At 46.0% G+C, this 25,793-nt stretch overlaps 1 protein-coding gene across 3 annotated transcripts in view; it reads left to right on the top strand.

Moving 5' to 3' along the window:
- The first annotated feature begins 7,671 nt into the window (after positions 1–7,671).
- Positions 7,672–25,793, top strand: part of LOC140485993 (H(+)/Cl(-) exchange transporter 4) — a 213,875-nt gene continuing 195,753 nt past the window's right edge. For 2 of the 3 annotated variants that reach the window (XM_072584497.1, XM_072584492.1), the window contains exon 1: positions 15,460–15,561. In XM_072584497.1, the coding sequence (XP_072440598.1) occupies positions 15,522–15,561 (40 nt within the window). In that variant the 5' untranslated portion in view covers positions 15,460–15,521. Of the gene's footprint in view, positions 8,299–15,459; positions 15,562–25,793 lie in introns of those variants that run through there. The other variant, XM_072584493.1, reaches the window with a different exon arrangement.

Raw genomic sequence — 25,793 nt, 5'->3', positions numbered from 1 at the left:
CATTGCTGGATAACTGAGAAATGTTTGATAACTGGCACTCATAAATTACTGCTTGTTTACCAAATTATGCAAACAAAATACTTGCCGTCTATCTTGTTCGGATAATTGAGGTTCTTCTGTATTTCTTTGCCTCTTCATCAAACCATTCACAATGTTTCTTGGTGGAGACACCATGAATGTCAGCGAGTTTTGAGAAGATTTGGAGCTCAGGTTGAGGTTCTGGATGTAGGTTTGCTCGCTGAGCTGGAAGGTTCACTTTCAGATGTTTCGTCACCATACTAGGTAACATCAGCAGTGAGCCTCCGGATGAAGGACTGGTGGCACGGCCTGCTTTCTATTTATGTGTTTAGGTTTCCCTGAGTTGGTGATGTCAACAGGAAATGACATCATCACAGGACATGGCCTCACCAACCCAAGGAAACCTAAACACATAAATGCAAAGCGAGCCATGCCACTGATGCTTCATTCAGAGGCTCACTGCTGATGTTACCTAGTATGGTGACGAAACAACTGAAAGTGAACCTTCCAGCTCAGGGAGCACACCTACATCCAACACCATGGATGTCTTTGTAGGTACTTGTTGACTCTAGGGGTAATTTTTAAACTGAATTCGAATTCAAAACCTTGTTATGGTGAGTTTCTCCCGAGGATTATTAATTCAGCCTTGCAGACACTGGTGCAGTAACATAACCACAGCATGCAGATAGCCATCACTTGGTATAATGTAATATCAAATCCTGAAAGCTCTCCATAAGCAACAAAATTATCTTTGAAGTATGATCAGCTTTGTTGGGCAAAAAAAGACCTCCACTTTGTAGTTACCAAGGGGTCCGAAACAGATGAATGACTAGTTATCTGGTATTGTTGACATTGGTTTAGAGCAACGTTTTGGCCAGGCCACACTCTGCTTCTGTTTGTCGTATGTGATCTCTAGTTGAACCCCATGATTCCTCTTGGTTGACTGGAGCTGAACAAATGATCAAGAGGAGACCATGCAGCCTTTGTAATCTGCCCCGCATTTAGAACATGGGTCAGCAGTACTTTAAATCCATTTATCCAGCTTTGCTCCATGTGCCTAGATATTGTTAAGCAAACAAAATGACATCCAGCAGTTTTGGTCCGTAACATAATTGGAAGAGGGAGAGGATATATGTGCCATACTGTTCTGGCACTTGTCCTATGTTTAAAACACGCCTGAGACATGTTAACCTCCATGCCAACCGAAAGGATTTCCCATGGGCTGCCAGTAGAGATGCAGCTTATCTCTCCACGCTTCAGGCTCACTGCCTTTATTCCTGATGAAGGGCTATTGCCCGAAACGTCAATTTCGAAGCTACTTGGATGCTGCCTGAACTGCTGTGCTCTTCCAGCACCACTAATCCAAAATGCCCCAGTTGATTGCCAGGATTAGAGAGCAGAAGCTCTAACTGGGATCATACTCCTGATTACTATCTACAGATACTTGCTGTAAATGCAGAGAGTAAATACTGTAAGGTTGAATTGCTTGTTATTGTGGTTACTTGGATGAGGGGTGTTTGTGCCCCATTAAAGCTTCAGAGAATAGAATTATAATTCTAAACTCCAATAAAATAAATAGTGATAGCTCTCACTTTAAAAATGGATAGTCCTCATATAGACTCAAAACGTTTACAGCACACAAATTAGTTTATTGAGTTACTTGCTGTCTCCCTATTCGCGCTACTTGAAACTAATCCTATGTCCCTGCTTTCTCCGCAGGTTATCAGTTTTATGGCTGATATAAATATGTATCTGTTTATCTCAACGTAGCAACATGTTGATCCTGCTTTTTATGCACCTTCTCTGCAGCCATAACTTTGTATTCCTCGCTCTGTTCTATTATCCTATGATCGTTGTGTGGTATGATCTGCTTGTACTGCACACAAAACAAAACTTTTCACTATACTTGGGTACGTGTGACAATAGTTAATCAAATCAACATAGAAGTCTGAGATGAATAAAGACCAAATTGTGTCTAGCTCCATTCTAGCCGTGCTGACAGTTACATGGCACAATGATCATGTAATTGTCAATTAGTCAAAGAAAGTACTCACTGAGGATCAATACCCACCCCTCCCCTCCATCCGCCCCCCCCCCCCCCCCCCCCACTTCCCTGGGGGGGGGGGGGGTTAGAAATAATAGTTTTGAGGATGCGGTGGTGTCATTCTCACTATATTGTGACGTAGAGAGCCCTGTAATGGGATTTGCATGATAACAGCCACACTTTACTGTCTCTCCTCTGGAATACTGTAACCACAGCATTTGGAATAAAAGCAGCTGCTTTGTTACCTCACCCATTGAGTGTTTATTAACTTGAGGGCCCAGTTCCCCACACCACTAATCTCATTCCCTTATCATTGCCTGAGGAAATAATTGTTTTTTCCTTATTTCCGTCAACAACGTCCTAGCTCGTTTGTAGAAAAACGCAGCACAGAAGGAGGTCATATAGCCCATCGTGCTTGCTGGACCTGGTAGGCATTGGGCTGATGCCTGGTGTCGAGATTTTGATTCCCTTAATTCCCACCTGGGAAGAACTTAGAGCTAGTGAAAATATTTTTAACCATTAATCTCATGCAAAAACTGCAAATTCCCAAATCTGCAAATCAAGTGTTGCTGAAAACAGTGAAGAACATTAAAAAAAATTATTGATTTTTCTGTTCACTGCCAGTGATGACTTGTCATGCTTAACAAACTTTGAACAGAGGTAGTGTAAATCTGGTCAAAAGAGGGACATCTGAGATGTCGCATGATCTCTCAACACACAACACCATCGTTTTACATGTCAGTTGCTAAGGAAGAAATTCCCATAACAAACATTTTATTTCCAGCAAAATTATTCAAGCTTCAGAGGGACACTTGGACACATTAACATTCCAATGTCCCCATCTTTGCCCATTTAGCAAGTAAATAAGAGATAGATACTAATGGCCACTGGAGGGACTGGGGATTTTTGACTACACTTTTTTCTCTCTCTCGTTTGTTATTATTCATTGACTTATTTTGCATAATATTTGTATTTCTATGAAGCAACGTCATTTCAGTCAAGGATATCAATTCCTGAGTCCCAGATGTCTTGGGCAAAGGTGTGTCGTTCTTACAGCCTACATATGAATAGATGATGGTTTTGCTGAGAACAAAGGGTCACTGTCATTAGACACAGCCTGTTTTTTTTTAGGACAGACAACGTGCAAGTTTCATTACACTTGCCAGTGTTAGAGCAAGTGTCATTCAGTCTATAACAAGTGCACCATTCTCTATGTTTCCACCCATGGTCCTTTGGAGATAGGATTTCTGACTTGTTCTGAAGGCGCTGCCTGTGTGTTACAGGCTGGTGTTTAGGCCGCAGTATGTGTTTGTACAAAGAATTATTGTTTGGTGGCGAGAACCTAGCTGCCTAGCGTCCTTTCTTGAACATGTGACATCTGGCTTGGCTCACATTCCCCACTCCCAACCTGCGAGTGGTCTTCACGAGGCCTTGAGGTCTTCAGAAAAGAAAGGCGAAACAGCAAACTTCTCAAATTTCTCACCGTGCTCATTGCTGGCAATCTTGCTTATTTCACCTTTCGCATTCCATGACAGATCATAAATCCCATCCTGAAAACAGCAGGGAGACTTGCACATGGACCTGTCTTAGGGTCTGAATTTATCTGGAATTTCAAAGCTTTCCTGAATGGTACTCCCAGTCTTGAACTCAGTAAAGCCAAATTGATGGACTAGGAGGTATCCAATCACTTGGGTTCTCATTCAATTTTCTACAACAACTTGTTAAAAAATTGTCTCTCTTTGAAGTTGGGTGCATTGTTTTTTTGTGCTAAGGTGGTCTGCAAATTTGCACAGCTATTGATTTGATGTACTTGCAAAGGGGCAGCTATAGCCATACATTCATTTGAGATACAGCACATGGACTATATCCAATTAATTAGAGAAAGTGAGGACTGCAGATGCTGGAGATCAGAGCTTAAAAATGTGTTGCTGGAAAAGCACAGCAGGTCAGGCAGCATCTGAGGAGCAGGAGAATTGACATAAGCCCTGAATATATCCAATTAATCCCGATCCCTTATACCTTTCCCTAAGTGGTATGACTATTTATTTCCACCTGAAACACTCACCCAATTCTCTTTTGAATGTTATTATTGCATTTGTTTCCAGCATCTTTTCAGGCAGTGCCCTCCAGATCATAAACATTCAATAGCTCAAAGAATTTGTCCTCTTGGCCCCAAGTTCCTTCTGCCAGTCTCTCTGTACTTGTGTCCTCTGGTTATTGCGACTTCTGTTGTGGGGAAACAATTTTTTAAACTAACCCCCTTTGAAACCATTTACCGTTTTGATCACTTGCAAGTTTCCTTTTAACTATTTCTGCAGTCAACAACAGCTGCATTTACATAGCCATTTTTAGACAATGCACTAACACAAGGCACTTTACAGAGAGATTCCAAACACAGCCATAGAAAGAGATTTTTGGTCAGATTCCAAAGATTCCGGATTAAAGGATCATCTTACAGGAGGGGAAAGGTTAAAGGGAGGATTTGAGAGCAGCTTTCGGCACAGACACCAGTAGTAGAGTTTTTAATCAGGGTGCCACTGCAGATTGGTGGAGACAAGGATAATTGGGGGAAATGGAACTTGATTGTGAGCTAAGGTGAGGGTTGGGTTAGAATGGTTAGGCCGAGAGGTTACAAAAACATGATTAAAGATTTCAGTCACTGGTCAGCTGAGGTAGGGACTTGGTTAGGCGATTGTTATGGAGGTGGAGATGGGTATTGGTGGTGGGTGCTGATAACATGCTGTTGGAAATTCTCATCTCCGGGTCAAGTGTAACAGATGTGCTGTAACAGTCTGATAGTTGCCAGGGTGAGAGAGGTCAGTGGTGGGGAAGCAGTTTCTAGCAGGGATCGGAGACTCGCGTGGCCCCGATACGTCATTGGAGGAAATATGTTTGTTGAGTACTTGATGTCAGACAGGCAGTGTGAGAATTAATGAAAGGTTGTGAGAGGTGGAGTTGAAGTAGAGCTGGGTATCGCCAGGAGCTGTGTGAAACCTGACATTGTGATTTCGGATCACGTTCCCAAAGGTGCAGCGTGCTGATGAGAACCGGCATCTGTGGTTGGGGTGGGAAGCTATGGACGAATTATTGGGGGGTATCACTGGTGACTGTGTGAGATTGGGGTCAGAAGCCTTTTCTTCCCATTCATAGGATGTGGCTATCCTTGTCAGGTCTGCCCAGATCTCCCCTCTCCTACTTGAGGTGGGGGGAATTCTCCCAACCCATTCCTGTCTGCCTGGACCACCACCTCCTCAGGCCTGTTTGGATACTCCCACTCCCCTTCAGGCCCACCCTGACCACTCTACCCCTCAGACCTGTGCTGGGTACACCACTCGATGAAGGTGGATGTCTCTCACTCAGCAGGCTGCCAGCCAAATGCTCCTGTTTCCTTAGTGATGCCTGGCACCAAAGGTGGATGGCGAGCAGCATGAAGGGACTCTGAGCTTGCTGTGTGGAGGAATTATCCCAGGAGCCCGGCTGAGGGAGAAAGCAGCAAATTCTAGGGCAATTGCAGAAAGTCCGGGCAGCTCTGTGCCAGTTTCCTGTGTGCTTTGTGCTTTCCTGCTGGTTGTAATCCCTTCATCATGGGGGGGGGGGGGGGGTAGTCCCATTGTCAGCCAATACTAAAATGCAAACGCTACACTCCATCATCTCGCCAGCATCCCATTACTCTGTGGGCAATGACCGCATTCAGAGAGGTCGGCATCTGACATGTGCCATCCTTTCTGCACCCTCATTGGCATCTCAGCAGTCCACTCCTGGTGTGCCTCTGCATGTGAAAGCTGCCCGTAGACTCATCGCTCAGAGAATGCAGGCAGCAGACACCACCTCAGCTCACTCTCTTAGTGCTCACTCACCTGGGAGTTTACCTGGATCCTAGCAGCACCCTTACCGTATCTTTTCAGGCAGACTGCAAGCCAGGCAGGTTGTCATGGTGATCAGCTGTGACCAGTCAAGGGGAATGGAGATGTTGCTGTACAACACAGCAATCTGCTAACGGTACCACCATCCCTGCAGCGAACATAACGCTTGGGCATCAAGCTAATGGCAGTGTCTGAAAGCAGAAGGGGGTAGTCAGGTTAAAGGTCAGACAGGAACTCCAACACAATAAGTCACTGATATCTCAGTCTGGGGCTCTGGGCATACTCAGTCAGCAACTCGGGGCGTTCAGGGGCAGGATCCTTGCATTGTAGAGGTTGAGGAGTGGCCAGCCCAGGCTTGGCTCTTCCTGTCCTGTAATGGGGCATTTTCTCCTGTACTGAGAGAAAGCGAGGGATTGAGAGAGAGATGAAAGCGGCTGGCACAGCCGTTCGTGCTGGGGAAGGTGGCAGTGTGTGTATGGGGCAGCTGAGTGGGTGGGAGTGACTGAGGGGAGATGTTACGTGTGACAGTGAGATTGGTAGACCATGCGCCTCACTGGGAGGTGGATACAGTAGCAGAGACAAAGGTGGTGGCACTTAGTATGGCAGACTGGAGAAGGTCATGGCTTTTTAGCCACACCACTGGGTGTTCCTTCAGAAGACTGAGACCGCAATAGCCCTTGGACTTGACGGGCAGGGTCTGGTGTTGTGACCTCCTGTGCCAGTCATGAGGAAGAGGATTTCCCTTCTCTGTACCATCCAATTCACCAGGACCTCTGGGTCACTGTTCACAAAGCGGGGTGCAATTACCCCTCCTCTGGGGCAGATGCCACAAACCATGATGGGCAGCTGCAGAATGACTGGGTGCACAAGGGCCTTTTAAAGATGCCAGTGTGTCCTGGGATATCCCGGCAGTGCCAAGCACTTGCAGGTGAATAGGAGAATCGGGCTCACTGTGATCAAGAAGGGCACCTCCATGCTGTACTGGTACAAGGCCACATGTGGTTGAACTTGGGAGGGTAGCACTCGAAAACACACTAGGCCTCGGGGAGGGAAACCCTCCAAGAAGTGCAACAGAAGAGTAGCAATTTGGCAAAATATGGTCAGATTTAGCCCCTTATTTTATGGTCCTTCGGGTAGTACAATGGCTCAGTGGTTAGCACTGCTGCCTCACAGCGCTGGGGTTCTGGGTTCAATTCCACCCTCGGCCAACTGTTCATGTGGAGTTTGCACATTCGCCCCGTGTCTGTGTGGGTTTCCTCCCACAGTCCTGAGGTGCTCAGGTTGGGTGGATCGGCCGTGGTAAAAGTGTGCAGGGGTGTGCTGGCGAGGTGGGTTAGCCATGGGAAATGCAGGGTTATGGGGATAGGGTAGATCTGGGTGGGATACACTTCGGTGTGTGGTGGGGGGGGGTCGGTGCAGACTCAGTGGGGGAATGGGATTCTGTGTCACAACCTGCCTGTTTATATGTTTTCACAGAATTTGTCTTCTCTCTTTTTTGGAACAAAAACAGGACTCTGATTCATTTCCACTGTAAATTGTCAAAAACGTTTTGAGTTCAGCTTCCGAAGTTTGCATGTCTTTTGGGTCGAGTATCCTTTGGCAAACCGTGAACTTACAACAGCATTTCCTACATGCAGTGTGTCCAAAGGAGCAATGAATTTCTGGTTTATTCCGGGCTCAGACAGCTTTGCACAATTGTCATGTGATGCCATCTCTTTCCTGTTGGTGACATCAGTGCTTTTCTCTCTCTCTCTCTCTCTCTCTCAGCTGTTCCCTGGACAGGACGGGAGCAGGAGGCAGCAATGTGCATGAGTCACAGGTAGGCAGGGGGCTGCTGGCGCAGGATGCAAGATGAGAACCAGTCCCAAAGAAAAATGAATGGTGCTGCACAGCGGAGTAAATCCACTGACTGAAGACCTGAGGGAGCTGAAGCATCAATAACCTGCAAGTGTCGAGACGTTTAGGCGAGGAGCAGGGGGTTTAAGGCTGTACCATAGCAATGGTCCAGTACCAGTGTGGACCTGCACTATTCCAATGGTCCCTACAATGGTGCTGAGGACGGAGAGGGGTTACAAAGGGAAATGAAGCAAATTCACACACTCTGTGCGATTGTGCCCGCCCCCAGTCTCATCCCTTCAGCGAAATGCGGATTGTTCAGCGTTCGGTGGAGGTGCAATTGAAGCGGTAAACAACACTCGGCTACGGGGAACTGAATAAATCACCGCCTTTCTTGGGAATCTATCCGCTGGATTCCAGATTTGCTGATGAACGTTTCTCCATCCCGGAGTTCCTGCTCAGTTCACAAGGAAACGAACCCTTAGACTGAATTCTTGTTTCTTCCTCCTGCAGGACAACCCATTCATTTTGAGAAAGGTAAGCCGGGGGGGTGGGGGGGAAACAGTGCAGTTTTTGTTTTTGCAAGTCAAATGGTGCCAGTTGGTGTGGGCCAGTCTTCCAAGCAGTGCCCTCGGTTGGTGCAAAGCTTGCTCAGTCGAGATCGAATCCTTACCGTGTGGAAGCAGGCCACTCAGCCCATCGAGTCCACATTGACCCTCTGAAAAGCATCCCACCCAGACCCACCCTATCCCTGTAACCTTGCGTTTCCCATGGCTACCCCCGTACATCCCTGCACACTACGTGCGATTTGAGCACGGCCAATCCATCTAACCTGCACATCTTTGGATTGCGAGAGGAAACTGGAGCACCTGGAGAGAATCCATCTGTAACCTCACCCTCGAGTCTCCTCTTTCATAGTGACATGTCCAAGGCCCTGCAAGTCTTCACAAAACCAAAGTACCGCAGAAACCTGAAGTGAAAACGCAAAAAGCTGGAAATACTCAGCAGATCAGGCAGCATCTGTGGAGAGAGAGCAGACACGGGGTGATGTGCAAACTCCACACAGTCGCCTGAGGCTGGAATTGAACCTGGGTCCCTGGTGCTGTGAGGCAGCAGTGCTAACCACGGAGCCACTGTGCACCACCACCACACTGACCTTTGACACTCTTTGAGAACATAAAGTCCCTTTCTTCGGAAATGCATCCTGCTTCTACATTCCCAGGGTTCACTTTGATATCTTTTTAATAGGGTCAGTGATTTTTGTCTTTTCCAGGAGTTCATTGCTGACTCTCTCTCCTTTGTGACACCTGTCATAACCAACCTTGGTTGCTCTGGAAACGGTTACTATGGGAATTTTGTGAACTCTTGCCGCGAGTAATAAGCTTCCCTAAAATTTCTTTCTGCAACGGTGCTTGGCTTTATCTCAAAGTCAGAAATCTACCACTTGACATGCCCAACTACTGATTCACGTTCTCTGGAATGTTGAACTGTGTCACCAAAACTCAAGATGTGGAGGTGCCTGTGCCGGTGTCGGACTGGGGTGGGCAAAGTTAAAAATCACCCAACACCAGGTTATAGTCCAACAGGTTTATTTGGGAATACAAGCTTTTGGAGCACTAGTTACCTGACGAAGGAGCAGCGCTCTGAAAGCTTGTACTTCCAAGTAAACCTGGTAGACGATAACCTGGTGTTGGGCGATTTTTAACTTTGACCAGAATTCAAGTCAAGGGAAGTTGGATTCAAACAACACTTGACGCCATCTGGGAAACTGTGCCTGCTTCCAGTCACACAAACGATCAGAGCAGTGGGTGGAGGAAACTTAAAGTTGATTCCCTCATCGTACATTCTCAGTGGGCCAAAGGGCCTCTTCTATACAGTACAAATCTCTGATTGTCACAGAGCAGAATAATGAGGAAAGGTCAAAGGGACAAGCATAGAAAAGTCTGGAAATAATCTGCAGTGGGTGTGGCAGTACCTGTCCAGAAAGAAACAGCATCAGCGGTTCAGGCCAAAGCCCTTCCAACAGTCACTTCTGATGAAAGGTCGTTGACCTGGAGTATTAACTCTGTTGCTCTCTCTCCACAGATGCTGCCTGATCTGCTGAGTATTTCCAGCTTTTTGTGTTTTCACTTCAGGTTTCTGCGGTACTTTGGTTTTGTGAAGACTTGCAGGGCCTTGGACATGTCACTATGAAAGAGGAGACTCGAGGGTGAGGTTACAGATGGATGTCAAATTGTATCGGCTGTGGAAAAGGTTGGAGTGTGAAATGATTTGTGTGCACTGAAAGAAGAGGTTAAGGCTCAAACTGGAAAAAAGCCCACCCTCTGCCTGATAGCAAGAGGTCTACCTCCATTGGAGGTGAACTAAGGTTTGGAAAGAACTTTCAGGCAAAGTGGTGGAAATGAAAACGGAATCTCTACAGTGAGGAATCAGTTCATTTGGCCCAACAAGTCCACACCAACCCTCTGAAGAGTAACCCACCCAGACTCATTCCCCCTACCCTATTACTTTACAATTACCCCTGACTAATGCACCTTACCTTACACATCCCTGAACACTCTGGGCAATTTAGCAAGGCCAGTTCACCTAATCTAACCTGCATATTTTTTGTGACTGTGGGAGGAGTCTGGAGCACCTAGAGAAACCCACACAGACACTGGAAGAATGTCTGTATGGAGTTTGCTCAGTCACCTGAGGCTGGAATCAAACCCAGGTTCCTGGCAGTAGTGCTAACCACTGAGCCACCATGTCATCTCTTTAGATTTAAAAGATTTAATCTTTTAGTAGGAAAGATTGGTCAATGCGTGCGCGCGAGACTAGGGTGGATGTATGTAGCCGGATGGGTCATGTAAATCCCACATCATTCACTGTCTTGTGTCTGTGTTCTGACCCCTTTCTCTGATGGATTGATTACATATGGACAATAAATAAATAAATGTATTAATGTAATCAAGTTCAGACGAAGTTGACGTGGATGGTTCCATGATAGGCCCACTTCAGTGATGAGAGCAGATTGGAGAGGTTGGGACTGGTTTCCATGGAGAGGAGAAGGCCCGGGGAACCTCCATAGAGGTTCTCAAAATAATGAGAGGACTGAACAGAGTGGAAAGGGAAAAGTTATCTTTGCATGTGAACGGTCTGAGAACCAGAGGACACAGCTTCAAGGAGTTGCAAAATAAGAAATGTGGAGTGGAATTGTTTTCGCTCTGGGCTTGAGACATTTGAGTGAACGCTCTAAGGCAGCTGGACAGGTATGGTACCCTTTTGCAGAGGCCTCAGGCTCTGAGCAGGAGAGGTTGGAATCCCTTTGGATTGGTGAAGTAGATACAAAGAAAAAGGGTTCAGCGTGTCGAATCCCTAAGCTCTTTCATTTCTTTGAAAACAAAGCTTGCAATAATCTGAGAGCTCTTGATTGATCAAAGTGAGGTGAGATTCTCATGTAGTCGACATCGAGAGGGCTATCAGCGCATACTAACATCAGTCACAGTGTTACTGACTGGCTGAGCAGGCTCAGAGAGGTGAATCATGTGGGATCCGTCCTGTCTGGGAGCTGGCCCATCAAACCCACACTGATCCACCCCATCCCTGTAACCCTGCATTCCCCATTGCTAACCCACATGCCCCTCCACACTGTGGGGCAATATAGCCAGGCCAATCCACCGAACCTGCACAACTTTGGACTGTGGGAGGAGTCCGGACACGGGGAAAATGTGCAAACTTCACATCAGGTGGTTGTGGAGTATAAGATTGTAAGACACTGTGCGTTATGATCTTATACTGCACAATCACCTGATGAAAGAGTAGCACTCCAAACGCTAGAGCTTCCAAATAAACCTTGTTGGATAAAACCTGGTATTGTCGGAGTATTTTGTGCCGTTTTGGTTGCCGCATTACCAGAAGGATGTGGAAACTTTGGGGAGAGTGCGGAGAAGCTTCACCAGGGTGCTGCCTGATCTCGAGGGCATTGGGTACGAGGAAAGGTTAAGAAGGTGGTGTCAGAGAGGAAACCTGATTGAGGTCTACCAAATTATGAGAGGCACAGTTAGGGTGGATAGTCAGAGGGTTAAAGTTTTAAATCCAAAGGGGCATGGCTTCAAGGACAGAGGGGGAAAGTTTAAGGGTGATGAGCGAGGGAAGTTTTTCACGCAGAGCGTGGTGGGAGCCTGGAATGCACTGCCAGAGGAGGTGGTGGAAGCGGGTATGTTGGCGACATTTAAGAGGCAGCTTGATGGTTACATGAATAGGGAGGGAATAGAGGGATACAGATGGAATAAGGGCAGAAGGTTTGTTTCTTGGTTTAGTTAGGGCACAGGGTTGGAGGGCCGAAGGGACTATTCCTATGCTGTACTTCTCTTTTGTTCTTTTGACTGGTACACTAAAGTTCTCCAGTGGCCCACAGGACATTTCCATTGATGCTCACCTCCTCCATCGTCAATGGTACCGCTCACAGTGCACATTGTTCAAACTCCATCTAGCCTCGGCCAAAAATGACAATCAGGATCCTGCAACCTGCATTAACGACTTGAAGTTTGCTGCATCAGAGAAAAAAGATTGAAAATTTTAGGCTAATTTTGGTTTTGGTACTGTATTAAAGTGAATCCAGTTAGATTGACCACTATTGAAAATGGTCTCACGCTGTAACATTTCCCAGGATTTGAGAATGCGAAAGATTACAATAAAGTCCATTCTGTGAATGACCAGTAATCACACAAGGAATTCTGACAAAATGCATTTGTGATCATTGCTGTTTCGTTGTGGCTAAACCTCTTTCTCTTTTCACTGCAAGTCTATAGAACATAGAAATGTAGAACATTACATCGCAGTACAGGCCTTTCGGCCCTCGATGTTGAAACTAATCCGAAGTCCATCTAACCTGCACTATTCCATTATCACCCATATGCCTTTTCAATGACCATTTAAATGCCCTTAAAGTTGGTGAGTCTACTACTGTTACAGGCAGAGTGTTCCGCGCTCCTACTACTCTCTGAGTAAAGAAGCTACCTCTGACATCTGTCTTATATCTATCATCCCTCAATTTAAAGCTTAAATACCCTCATGCTCGCCATCACCATCCAAGGAAAAAGATTTTCACTGTCCACCCTGTCTAACCCTCTGATTATCTTATATGTCTCAATTAAGTCACCTCTCAACTTTCCTCTCTCCAACGAAAACAGCCTCAAGTCCCTCAGCCTTTCCTCGTCAGACCTTCCCTCGATTCCAGGCAATCCTAGTAAATCTCCTCTGAACCCTTTCCAAAGCTTCCACATCCTTCCTATAATGCGGTGATCAGAACTGTACACAATACTCCAAGTGTGGCCGCACCAGAGTTTTGTACAGCTGCAGAATGACCTCATGTTTCTGAAACTCAATCCCTTTACCAATAAAAGTTAACAGACCATATGCTTCCTTAACAACCCTATCAGCCTGGGTGGCTACTTTCAGGGATCTATGTACATGGACACTGAGATCCCTCTGCTCCTTTATACTCCCAAGAATCTTACCATTAGCCCTGTAGTCTGCATTCCTGTTACTCCTTCCAAAGTGAATGACCTCACACCTTTCTGTATTAAACTCTATTTGCTCCCTCTCAGCCCAGCTCTGCAGCTTATCTAAAATTATCGAATCCCTACAGTGTGGAAACCGGTCCTTTGGTCCAACAAGTCCACACCGACCCTCCAAAAAGAGTAACCCATGCAGACCCATTCCCCTACCTTCCTTGATTGCTGTTTAAAAGGGATCTTACCTGTTATTTTGCTCCAGTGTCATGCGTGCGGTATGATTAATCTGAAAATTAAGGTCAGTCAGGTGCGTCATAAAAGCAGAAAATGCTGGGGAAAGTGAGCAGGTCTGGCAGCGTGTGTGGAAGGAGAAACAGAGTTAACATTTCAGCTCGATGACCTTTCATCAGTACTAGAAAAGAATAGACACGCCGTGGGATTTGATCTCGGACACAGACTGGGAAGGTGGGGAGGGAAGAAAAGAGCAAAATGAAAGGTCTGTGACAGAGTGGAAGGCAGGAGAGATTCAATACAAAAATAGGATGGTAATGGGATAAGAAAATACACTTTTAAAAATGTTCTTGAGCTGGGGCATAGCTGTGATGAATGGAACCAACACCAAGCAAAAATGGGAGCACTGGGCTTGATCTGATATTGTTGGGTTCAGTGTTGATCTGATTTGATTGGAGTTATTATTGTCACATGCGCCTAGGTACAGTGAAAAGTTCTGTGTTATGTGCAGTACAGGCAGATCATACCATACAAAGTGCTTTAGGGTCATAGAACAGAGCAAGGAATACAATGTTACAGCTGCAGAGAAGGTGCACAAAGAGCAAGATCACTATTAAATTTGAGAGGTCCGGTGAGAAGTCCAATCAGAGCAGGGGAAGAAGTTGTTCTTGAATCTGATGGGACGTGTGTTTAAGCTTTTATATCTTCCAGAAGGCTTAAAGTGCCCCTCATTGCAGACAGAGATGCTGTTCCTCTAGCACATGTGGAACATTGTTTGAACAGGGTAGGAGCATGAAGAGCTCAGAATGGCAGCAGAGGAAGATATTAAAGTGATAGGCCTGTGCAAGCTCAGCATCGCATTTCCAAACTGATAGTCAGTGTTCTTTGTTCAATCTGCGTGGACGAGACCATTTTATCACCAGCAAATCCAGTGTGGATATGTTAGTGAGGCTATCTTAGCTTGCATTAAGGCACTTTAACTAAATTCGACTGGGTCCCACAGTTGCAACTCATGCATCTTGCCAGCACACCCCTGACCTCTTTTTCAGCTCTTCTACCTGGCTTGAAGAAAAAATCTGAACAGACCATAACAAAACAATGGGTGTGAGTGAGAGCAGAAGTTCACTTTCCAGTTTTATGTCCCAGATTGAATGCATTTTGGAGGATTTGCTTAAATTCCAGGGAATTGTTCCTGAAGCGATTGTGGGTTACTTGATGCAGTGACACTGAGAGAGTCATCATGTCAAACGTAATGACTGTTTTCAAGCACCATAATAAATCTTGTGCAGCACAGTAACTGAATGGCTGCATCTTCCCATATTCCCAGGGAGTGCTGCTGACTAATGGTAAAAGCCCTTCAAGAATTCACCCATGTGTATGGGCCCCAAGGTGGCAGCTGTGGTCAGTTAGAGTATTGAGGACACCTTTTAGAAAGAGTGGCATTGCTTTCTGTTAGTTCAGAGTTAACGTGACCATTTAGCATAGCTCTGCCTGAAATCATTATTGGCTGCCTATTAGCTGAAACATTAACAAACGACACATCTGTTGCATAGCAACATGAAAATATCATCCCTTGCTCTAGCCATTAGGCAAAATTTGTGTTTGTGTGCACTTTTGATAATATTGCAACGAGGCAGGCATGGTTAAAGGGACGCTACTCTCATTGTTAACCTGAAGTCAGTTGCGAATCTATGTACATCCTTTCACTGCGTTAGAGTGGTGAAGCTTTGCTTAAAGATCTGTGACAGCATAGAATTTCTACAACAAAGACTTGTATTTATATAGCATTCCAGTATAGGAGAACATCCTATTGCATTTCACTGGAGAATCAGTAGATAAAAGATTGACAGTGAGCCACATTATAAAGAGTGACTGGAAACGTTATCGGAGAGGTAGGTTTTAAGGAAGAGAAGTTTTTAGATTCAAGGCCCTTGTGATTGCATCATTAATTATTTCCAGATACTGGCAGGAAGGCACAGAAAAGTGTTTGGGATCTTAAAAGTTTTAATACCTCGGCCTGATGATACACTGATGGCACTAGCATCCAGGAGCCTTCAAGACAACAATGCAGGTATTATCGGTGATATCTCTCACAAGCTTGGGGTTGTTTTATTGAGTTACTGATGGTGGAAGGATTGCACCTCGAGATGGGAACTGCCTCTGCATTTTTGTAGCACCTTTCATGAAGATACCCCGAAGCACTTTACAGTCACCCTTGGTGCACTCACTGTTGTAATGTAGGAAAGATGGCAATCAGTTTGCATGCAACGCGATCACTCAACAGAATGGGCTAAAAATTAGATTATTATATTAGATTAATTATTCAATAAAGTATTTCCGGTACTTTTGAGCTGCAGATATTAGCCGGGACATTGTGAAGAGCTTGTGCACTCTTCTCCAAAGGAGAATGGGCTGTGGTTGAATGTCTGACTGACAAGGCAGCACCATTGTTAGTGCTGCAGTTCTGCTGAGCTGCACTGGGAGTGTCAGCCCAGATTCTGCCCTCAGGCTTTAAGAAAGAGACATGAACCTACAACTTTCTCAATCAGAGTCCAGATTCAGGTCTTAAACAAAACAACAACAAAAAAACCCTTCCTCAATGAAAGATGGAACCCAAAATGTGAATGTGTTGTCGCCAGCATTGGCCATTTCTGCTTTCACCTGCAGTCTCTCTCTCTCTCTCTCGCGCTCTCTCTCTCTCTCTCTCTCTCTCTCTCTCACTTTTGCCTGGATTACCTTCATGTGTCAGGAATTTACCATCCCACACACTCCCAAATACATCAATAAAAAATTGCAATAACCAATCAAAAAATGTCAATTGCTTCCAATTTCATAGTATTTACAGCATACCAACAGTCCATTCTGCCCAAATGGTCTGTGCTTGTGTTATGGCTGACATCTTCCTCTCACTCCTCCCTCTAACCCGATCAGTATATCATTCACCATCTTTCTAATCTTTTTGCAGCTTCTCCTTATATTTCATCGACATGTTCATCATCTCTTTGCTGGAATGTGCTCACAGCTTAACTGTGTAAACAGCTTTCCAAATTTCCCGTTAGGTTCATTTGTGACTCTTGAACTTTCAGCTCTAGTTTGGCTGAAGTCAGTGTTAGCTGAGATGTGGAGATGCTGGTGTTAGACTGGGGTGGACAAAGCTAAAAATCTCTCAACACCAGATTATAGTCCAACAGGTTTATTTGAAGGGAGCAGCGCTTCAAAATTTAGTACTTCCAAATAAACCTGTAGGACTATTATTACTAAATGATATCAGTCAACCAGATGGGTTCTTACAGTACTTGATGATGGCTTCCTGTAACCATTACTGATACTAGCCTTCAGTTTTAAGTTTTTTTTATTCAATTCATCAATTGAATATGCTATTTAATCCAAATCCTTGCTCGGAATCGAACCTGTGCCCCCAGTGTTATTAGCCTGGATCTCTGGATTACCAGTGTGGTCAGATAGTTCTCTACAGCAGAATCCTGTGGTGCAGTTCAGACTTGAACCCAGGTCTTCTGGCCAAGAGATAGGGACAATACCACTGCCATTGGAGCCTTTGCAAGATGGATGTTTCTCAAGCAACTTGTTCAGCCATATTTGTGTCATAGCTCTGGGGTAGACGGGAATCGTACCTGGGCACTACCACTGCACCACAAAAGCCCTTTCACAGTCTGATCTAGGAATTAGGCTCTGATTGTCCTCACGTTGTTGACTATTGTTGAGCAACTCAACTCTTATTGACTGGGCTGTGGTTCAAGTCTCTAATTAAACTTTGTGCTTTGACAAAAAAAAACAGCTCCACATCCTGACAGTGTGTTGCTGGAAAAGCACAGCAGGTCGGGCAGCATGCGGGGAGCAGGAGAGTCGACGTTTCGGGCCGGAAGCCCTTCATCAATTATCACGACTCACGAGGTTACAAGAAAACACTCAGCAAGTTTCAGTACTGAATAAGGAAATAACTGTACAGAGGAACCTCAGTTATCTAAAGGACACAGGTGGGGAGTATTTGGTTTGGTTCGTTGAATTCTGGATAATTGAATGTGAATAATGTAATTTAGATGAGCTTGCCGGATAATCCGAAAATCGGATAATCGATAACCGAGGTTCCTCTGTATTCTGCAAACAATAACAAACGACAATTGTGAAATATGAATAGCTCACTTATAACTCCCTTGCAACTTAAAGTCTGCTGCTTCTTAAATATCCCTTTTACATTCAGACAGACAGATCGAGACAGACAGGCAAGTCATTCTTTCTCTTCCGTTTTAATACTTCGATGTTGACGTAAGGTTGTTTGCATACTGACATTTCACTGGCTGGCTGAGTATGATACATTAGACAGGTCTGAACAGGTTGATCACACCATCAGGATCAGATAGTGTCCCTACTTCTGAGCCAGGAGCCCCAGGTTCAAGTCCCACCTGTTCCAGAGGTGTGTAGTAACTTCTCTGAGTAGGTTTATTAGGAAACGTTCAGATCAGGGTGTGCCGGGTGAAATCCTGATCAACTGTAGGACATTTCAACTTTACTGAGGGCTCCCCGAATTTCTGTGAGGGAATGAATTCAGAGGTAAAAGGTGGTGAAAACCCACGAGCGATAGCTCGTTTACTCCCACAAACCTGAGCTGGAGTTCAAGACAGACTCGTTGATGAAAAGGTAAGATCAAGACCTGTCTTCAGGCTGAGGCCTCTGTAAGATGGTGTTTATTGTATGTTAAGACTGATACTACAAAAACATGGTAATCGGAGGTTAGCCAGATTGTAATCTTACCATTACATCTTTGAAGTCCTGCTCCAATAACCCACTGCTTAATGCTAGTTGGTCTACTCCACATGCTTCTCTGCGTGTGTTTCGAGCAATCTATCTTCCAACTCTGTCCAAACGGTACTATTTACACCCAGTGAGGGGCAGCTCCATGACATCATCACAAAGTTGCTCCAGAGTCCTATAGCCCTTACATAAAAGTAGGCAATGAGGTTTGCCTTCTCCCTGAGTAGGCATGCTGTCAGCCATCATTCCCATGGAATGATATTGAGAAAGTTACAGCGAAGAGGAAATTGCCCTGGACCTCTCCTGACAACACAAAGCTGGCTGGTTTCGACTGTAATTAATGATAGCTTCTGAGGTTTTGATTGGAGCTCATAGCTCTGTCGTGGTGCAGATATGAAGCAGCATTCCTTGGCTATCGAAGAGAGCCCATCACTGGTTACCCATTCAGGAGGTGGTGGTAAGGCTCCTTCAAGAACCTCCACATTTTGGTGTGCAGTTAGGAAGAGACTGTCATGAATTTGACAGCAATAGCGGAAAGAGGGTGGTCTGATTCCTGGCCCAGGAGAGTGTGGGGCTCGGAGGGAAACTTACAGTTGGCAGTTTTTCCATCGGTCTGCTGGGCGAGTTCTTCTGGTTTGGAAAGTGACGTTGATGCAGTGCATCTTTCAGAATGCTGTCACTGTGCACTGGTGGGGAAAGGAGTGAATATGTAAGGTGTTGGTTGGGATACCCATCAAAGGGTCAGCTTTGTCCTGGAAGGTTATTGCTCAATCTCGTGTGGCTGTACGCCACTTGTCCCTCTAAGAAGTTGGACGCGGACCGCTCGGGGTCGCGTAACTATTTAGCATGTGGGAGTCTCGTTCGTTATTGGAATTAACCAGACAAATCGCTCCACCAACTAAGATCTTAGTTGGTGGAGCGATTTGTCTGGTTAATTCCGATGCTAATTTGTCCTGGAAGGTGTCGAGCTATTTGAGTGAACTCATCCAGACAAGTGGAGAGTGTTCCATCATACTCCTGAACTGAGCTTTTTTGATGGGGCTTGAGCTTTGGAAAGGTCAAGAGGCAGGTGAGAATCGTAGCCCGTGAATTCCTCTTGCAGCAACTGTAACTCCTGTGGCTGGTCCAGTTCCCTTCCTGATTAATGTAACCCCCAGGACCTTAACAGTGAGGAATTCAGTGATGATAAGGCCATTGAATATCGGGTTTGAGTGGGGGGGAGAATAGTTAGATTCTCTCCTGTTGGAGACGGTCATTGCCTGGCATTTACGCAGCACTAGTTTACTTCCCACATGCCAGCCCAAACTTGGGATGTTGTCCAGGTCTTGCTGCACTTGAACATGGACTGCTTCAGTATCTGAGAAGTCGTGAATGGTGCTGAACGTGGTGCAATCATCAGGGAACATCCCCACTTCTGACCTTATGATGGAGGGAGGGTTATCAATGAAGCAGCTGAAGATGGTTGAGCTTGGGACACTACCGTGAGGAACTGCTGCAGAGATGTGCCAGGACTCTCACAACTACTCTCCAACAACAGGCATCTTCCTTTGCCATTAGGCGTGATTCCAGTTATTATTGAGTATTTTTCCCAGGTTCTCATTAATTTCTGTTTTGCAAGGTGTTTAATGCCACCTTCACACAAATACCAGCTTAATACCAGGGTAGTCACTCTCACCTCAGCTGATTTGATTGAACCAAAGCTTGAGGCCAAGTGTTGAGGAGCCCTGGCAGAAACAAACTGAGCGTTGGTGTCATTGTATGGGACCTGCTGCTTGCTTAAAAATACTAGATAAATGCAAGTTGTTGTTGAGTCACAGGAGCAGCAGCAGCAGAGGATGACCTGTATGAACACCAGCAGCTGATTTTCGAAGGAATGCTGGCAATGGGAATGCTTCTTCCATTTAACTTTACAAATCTGAAGGGTAACCGAATGATAATGGGATTCAATTGGATAGATATAGAGAAAATACTTCTTCGAGTGTATGATTTCACAACAAAACAAAAAGTACATAATGCATGGTCATTTCGAATTACATTCAGATAGCGCGTGATTTATGAGAAAAGTTGTGGATGCTGTCAGTTGAAATTTTCAAGATTGAGATGTGTAGGATTGAGATGGGGGTAAGGTACAGGTAGTTCGAAACACGCGTTTTGTAATCTCGATTTGGCTGGAACGTGAATTGTGAACTTTTTTAAATAAAGCCAACTCCTGTTTCTTGTCATGCAATTCCAGGCATGTGAGTGTGTGCGAGTGAGTGAGTGTGTGAGAGAGAGCGTGAGAGTGTGTGTGTGCATGTGAGTGTGTAATTGAGTGTGTGTGTGTGAGTGTATGTGTGAGTGTGTGTGTGTGCATGTGAGTGTGTGTGTGAGAATGTGTGTGTGAGAGTGTGCATGTGTGTGTGAGTCTGTGTGTGTGCATGTGACTGTGTGTGCATGTGAGTGTGAGTGAGTGTGTGTGCATGTGAGTGTGTGTGTGAGTGTATGTGAGAGAGTGTGTGTGTGAGCAAGTGTGTGCGCGCGTGTGTGTGTGTGTAAGTAAGTGTGTGTGAGTGCATGTGAGTGTGTGTGAGAGAGTGTGCGTGTGAGAGTGTGTGTGAGAGAGTGTGCATATGTGTGTGAGTCTGTGTGTGTGGTGCATGTAAGTGAGTGTGTTTGTGTGAGAGTATGTTAATATGAGTGTGTGTGAGTGTGTGTGCATGTGAGTGTGTGTGAGTGAGAGTGTATGAGTGTGTGTGTGTGAGTGAGTATGTGTGTGTGTGCGTGAGTGAGAGTGTGCGCGTATGAGTGTGTGTATGTGAGAGAGTGTGTGTGTGAGCGGGTGTGTGTGCATGTGAGTGTGAGCGTGCATGTGAGTGTGTGAGCGAGTGCGCATGTGTGAGAGTGTGTGTGTGCATGTGAGCGTTTGTGAGTGTGTGTGTGCATGTGTGTGTGCAAGTGAGTGTGTGTGTGAGTGTGTGTGCATGTGAGAGAATGTGTGTGTGCATGTGTGAGTGTGTGCGTGTGAGAGTGTGTGTGAGTGCATGTCAATGTGTGTGTAAGAGAGTGCATGTGAGAGTTTGTGTGTGCATGTGAGTGTGTGTGTGTGTGCGTCTGTGATAGCGTGTGCATGTGAGTGTGTGTGTGCGTCTGTGATAGCGTGTGCAAGTGAGTGTGTGTGTGCGTCTGTGATAGTGTGTGCATGTGACTGTGTGTGAGAGAGTGTGTTTTCATGTGTGTGTGCATGTGAGTGTGTGTGTGCATGTGTGTGAGTGTGTGTGTATGCATGTGTGCATATGTGTGTGAGAGAGAATGTGTGCGAGAGAGAATGTGTGCATGTGTGTGTGTGTGAGAATGTGTGTGAGTGTGTATGAGTGTGTGTGCATGTGAGTGTGTATGTGTTTGAGTGTGTGTGTGAGTGTGTGAGTGAGAGTGTGTGTGAGAGTGTGTGTATGCGCATGTGAGTGTGTGCATGTGTGTGAGCGAGTGTGTGTGTTTGTGTGTGTGAGAGTGTGTGCATGAGAGTGTCTGTGCATGTGAGTGTGTGTAGTGTGAGAGAGTGTGTGTGTGCATGTGAGTGTGTGTGCATGTGTGTGAGTGAGTGTGTGTGCACATGTGAGTGTGTGAGTGTGAGTGTGCATGTGATTGTGTGTGAGTGAGTGTGCGAACATGTGTGTACGTGCATCTGAGTGTGTGTGAGTGTGTGTGCGCACATGTGAGTGTGTGTGTGCACATGAATGTGTGAGTGTGTGTGTGAGAGAGTGTGTGTGAGTGTGTGTGCATGTGAGTGTGTGTGCATGTGAGTGTGTGTAGTGTGAGAGTGTGTGTGAGCATGTGTGTGTGCATCTGAGTGTGTGTGAGTGAGTGTGTGTGTGCATGTCAGTGTGTAGGTGTCTGTGATAGTGTGTGCATGTGAATGTGTGTGTATGAATGTGTGTGTTCATGTGAGTGTGTGTGCATGTGAGTGTGTGAGAGAGAGTGTGTATGAGTGTGTGTATGTATGTGTGTGTCAATGTGTGCATGTGTGTGAGTATGTGTGTGCATGTGAGTGTGTGTGCGCACATGTGAGTGTGCGTGTGTGTGTGAGAGAGAATGTGTGCATGCGTGTGTGTTGAGTGCGTGTTGAGTGCATGTGTGAGTATGTGTGCATGTGTGTGTGTGGGTGTATGTGATAGTGTGTGTGTGCATGTCAGTGTATGTGTCAGAGAGTGTGCGTGTGAGAGAGTTTGTGTGCATGTGAGTGTGTGTGTGAGTGTGTCTGATAGTGTGCGCATGTGAGTGAGCGTGTGTTAAGAGTGTGTGCATGTGAGTGTGTATGAGTGAATGTGTGTGTTCATGTGAGTGTGTGTGTGTGCATGTGAATGTGTGTAAGAGTGTGTGAGTACATGTCAGTGTGTGTGTTAGAGTGTGTGTGAGAGAGTTTGTGTGTGTGTGTCTGTGATAGTGTGTGCATGTGAGGGTGTGAGTGTGTGCACGAGAGTGTGTGAGCATGTGAGTGTGTATGAGTGAGTGTGTGTGCGAGAGAGAGTGTGCATGCATGTGAGTGTGAGTGTGTGTATGAGTGTGTGTTTGCATGTGAGTGTGTGCGAGCGAGTGTGTGTGCATGTGCGTGTGAGTGTGTTTGTGTGTGTGTTGTGCATGTGTATGTGAGAGTGTGAGTGTGTGTGCATGTGAGTGTGTGTGAGAGAGTGTGCATGTGAGGGTGTGTGTGAGAGTGTGTGAGTGCATATGTGTGTGAATGCGATTGTGTGTGTGTTAGAGAGTGTGCGTGTATGTGAATGTGTGAAAGAGAGTGTGTGTGTGTACATGTGAGTGTGTGTGTGAGTCTGTGTGCATGTGAGTGTATGAGAGATGTGTGTGCATGTGTGTTTGAGTGTGTGTGCATGTGAGTGTGTGTGTGAGAGAGTGTGTATGTGCATGTGCGTGTGTGCACGTGTGAGAGTGTGTGTGTTCATGTGAGTGTGTGAGTGTACGTGTGGGTGAGTGTGTGAGAGAGAATGTGTGTGCATGCGTGTGTGAATGTGTGAGTGTGTGTGATAGTGTGTGTGTGCATGTCAGTGTATGTGTCAGAGAGTGTGCTTGTGAGTTTGTGTATGAGAGAGTGTGTGTGCATGTGTGTGTGAGAGAGTGTGTATGTGCATGTGTGTGCATGTGAGTATGTGTACGCGCATGTGAGTGTGTGTTCATGTGAGTGTGTGTATGATTGTGCATGTGTGTGTGAGTGTGTGAGAGAATGTGCGTGTGCATGTGTGTGTGTTGAGTGCGTGTGTGAGTGTGTGAGATAGTGTGTGCATGTGAGTGTATGTGTCAGAGTGCATGTGAGAAAGTTTGTGTGCATGTGTGTGTGTGTCTGATAGTGTGTGCATGAGTGAGTATGTGTGAAGAGTGTGTGCACGTGAGTGTGTGCATGAGTGAGTATGTGTGAAGAGTGTGTGCATGTGAGTGTGTGTGTGAGAATATGTGTGAGAGAGTGTGTGCACGTGAGTGTGTGTGAGAGAGAGTGTGTGTGGGTGAGAGTGTGTGTGCATGTATGTGTGTATGTCAGTATGTGCATATGAGTGTGTGACTGAGTATGTGCTAGAGAGAGTGTGTGTGTGCATGTCAGTGTGTGTGAGTGTGTTCATGTGTGAGTGTGTGCATGTCAGTGTGTGTGCCAGAGAGTGTGTGTGTGAGAGTGTGTGTGTGTGCATGTCAGTGTGTGAGTGTGTGATCATGTGAGTGTGTGTGCACGTGAGTGTGTGAGAGAGAGTGTGTGTGCATGTGAATGTGTGTTCATGTGAATGAGTGTGTGTTCATGTGAGTGTGTGTGAGAGTGAGTGTGTGTGTGTGAGAGTGAGGGTGTGTACATGTGAGTGTGTGGGTGTGTGTGAGAATGTGTGCATGTGAGTGAGTGTGTGTGTGTATGTGTGCACGTGAGTGTGTGACTGAGTGTGTGCACGAGAGTGTGTGTGTGCATGTGAGTGTGTATGAGTGAGTGAGAGTGTGTGTGTGCATGTGAGTGTGTATGAGTGAGTGTGTGAGTGAGAGAGTGTGTGTGCACGTGAGTGTGTTCATGTGAGTGTGTGTGAGTGAGTGGGTGTGTGAGAGTGTGTGCGTGTGAGTGAGTGGGTGTGTGAGAGTGTGTGCATGTGAGTGAGTGTGTGTGAGAGTGTGTGTGTATGTGTGCATGTGAGTGTGTGACTGAGTGTGTGCGCGAGAGTGAGTGTGTGTGTGTGCGCATGTGAGTGTGTGTGTGAGAGCATGTGAGAGAGTGTGTGTGCACGTGAGTGAGAGAGTGTGTGTTCATGTGAGTGAGTGTGTGTGAGTGAGTAAGTGATTGTGTGTGCATGTGAGTGTGTGTGTGCATGTGTATGTATGAGTGAGCATGTGTGTGCATGTGAGTGTGACTGTGTGCGCAAGAGTGTGTGCACATGTGAGTGTGTGTGAGAGTGAGTGTGTGGCATGTGAGTGTGTGTGTGCATGTGTGTGAGAGTGTGTGTGTGGCATGTGAGTGTGTGTGTGTGCATGTGTGTGAGAGTGTGTTCAAGTGAGTGTGTGTGTGTGAGAGTGAGTATGTGATTGTGTGTGCATGTGTGTGTGTGAGTGTTGTGTGTGCATGTGAGTGTGTGTATATGAGAGAGAGTGTGAGTGAGTGTGTATGTGAGAGTGTGTGTGCATGTGAGTGTGACTGAGTGCGTGTGCGAGAGTGTGTGCATGTGAATGTGTGCATGTGAGTGTGTGTGTGTATGTGAGAGAGTGTGTGTGTGCATGTGAGTGTGACTGAGTGCATATGTGAGAGTGTGTGCATGTGTGTGTGCATGTGAGTGTGACTGAATGCATATGTGAGAGTGTGTGCATATGTGTGTGTGAATGTGTGTGTGTGCATGTGTGTGTGAGAGTGAGAGTGTGTGTGTGTGTGCATGTCAGTGTGTGAGTGTCTGTGTGTGTGAGAGAGTGTGTGCATGTGAGTGTGTGTGAGAGTGAGTGTGTGTGTGAGAGTGTGTGCGTGAGTGAGTGGGTGTGCACATGTGAGGGTGTGTGTGAGCGTGTGTGTGTGTGAGAATGTGTGAGTGTGTGCGCGCATGTGTGTGTGTGCATGTGTTAGTGTGTTTGTGAGAGTGTGTATGAGTGTGTGTGTGTTTTCATGTGAGTGTGTGTGTGTGAGAGAGAGAGTGTGTCTGAGTGTGTGTATGAGAGTGTGTGTGCACGTATATGTGTGTGTGTCACTGTGCATGTGTGTGACTGAGTGTGTGTGTATGTGTGCGAGAGTGTGTGGTGCGCATGTCAATGTGTATGTGAGTGTGTGTGTTCATGTGAATGTGTGAGAGTGTGTGTGTGCATGTGACTGTGTGTGTCAGAGAGTGTGCTTGTGAGACTGTGCACGTGAGTATGAGTGAGTGTGAGAGTGTGTGCATGTGAGTGTGTGTGTGATTGAGTGTGCATGTGAGTGCATGTGTGTGTGTGTGAGTGAGTGTGTATGTGTGAGTGAGTGTGCACGTATATGTGTGTGTGTCACTGTGCATGTGTGTGACTGAGTGTGTGTGTGTATGTGTGCGAGAGTGTGTGTGTGCGCATGTC

The sequence above is a fragment of the Chiloscyllium punctatum genome, chromosome 15 (genome assembly GCF_047496795.1).
Source record: "Chiloscyllium punctatum isolate Juve2018m chromosome 15, sChiPun1.3, whole genome shotgun sequence".
NCBI lineage: Eukaryota > Metazoa > Chordata > Chondrichthyes > Orectolobiformes > Hemiscylliidae > Chiloscyllium > Chiloscyllium punctatum.
Note: the sequence above shows the minus strand (reverse complement) of the source record. Positions and strands in the feature narration are given on the sequence as shown.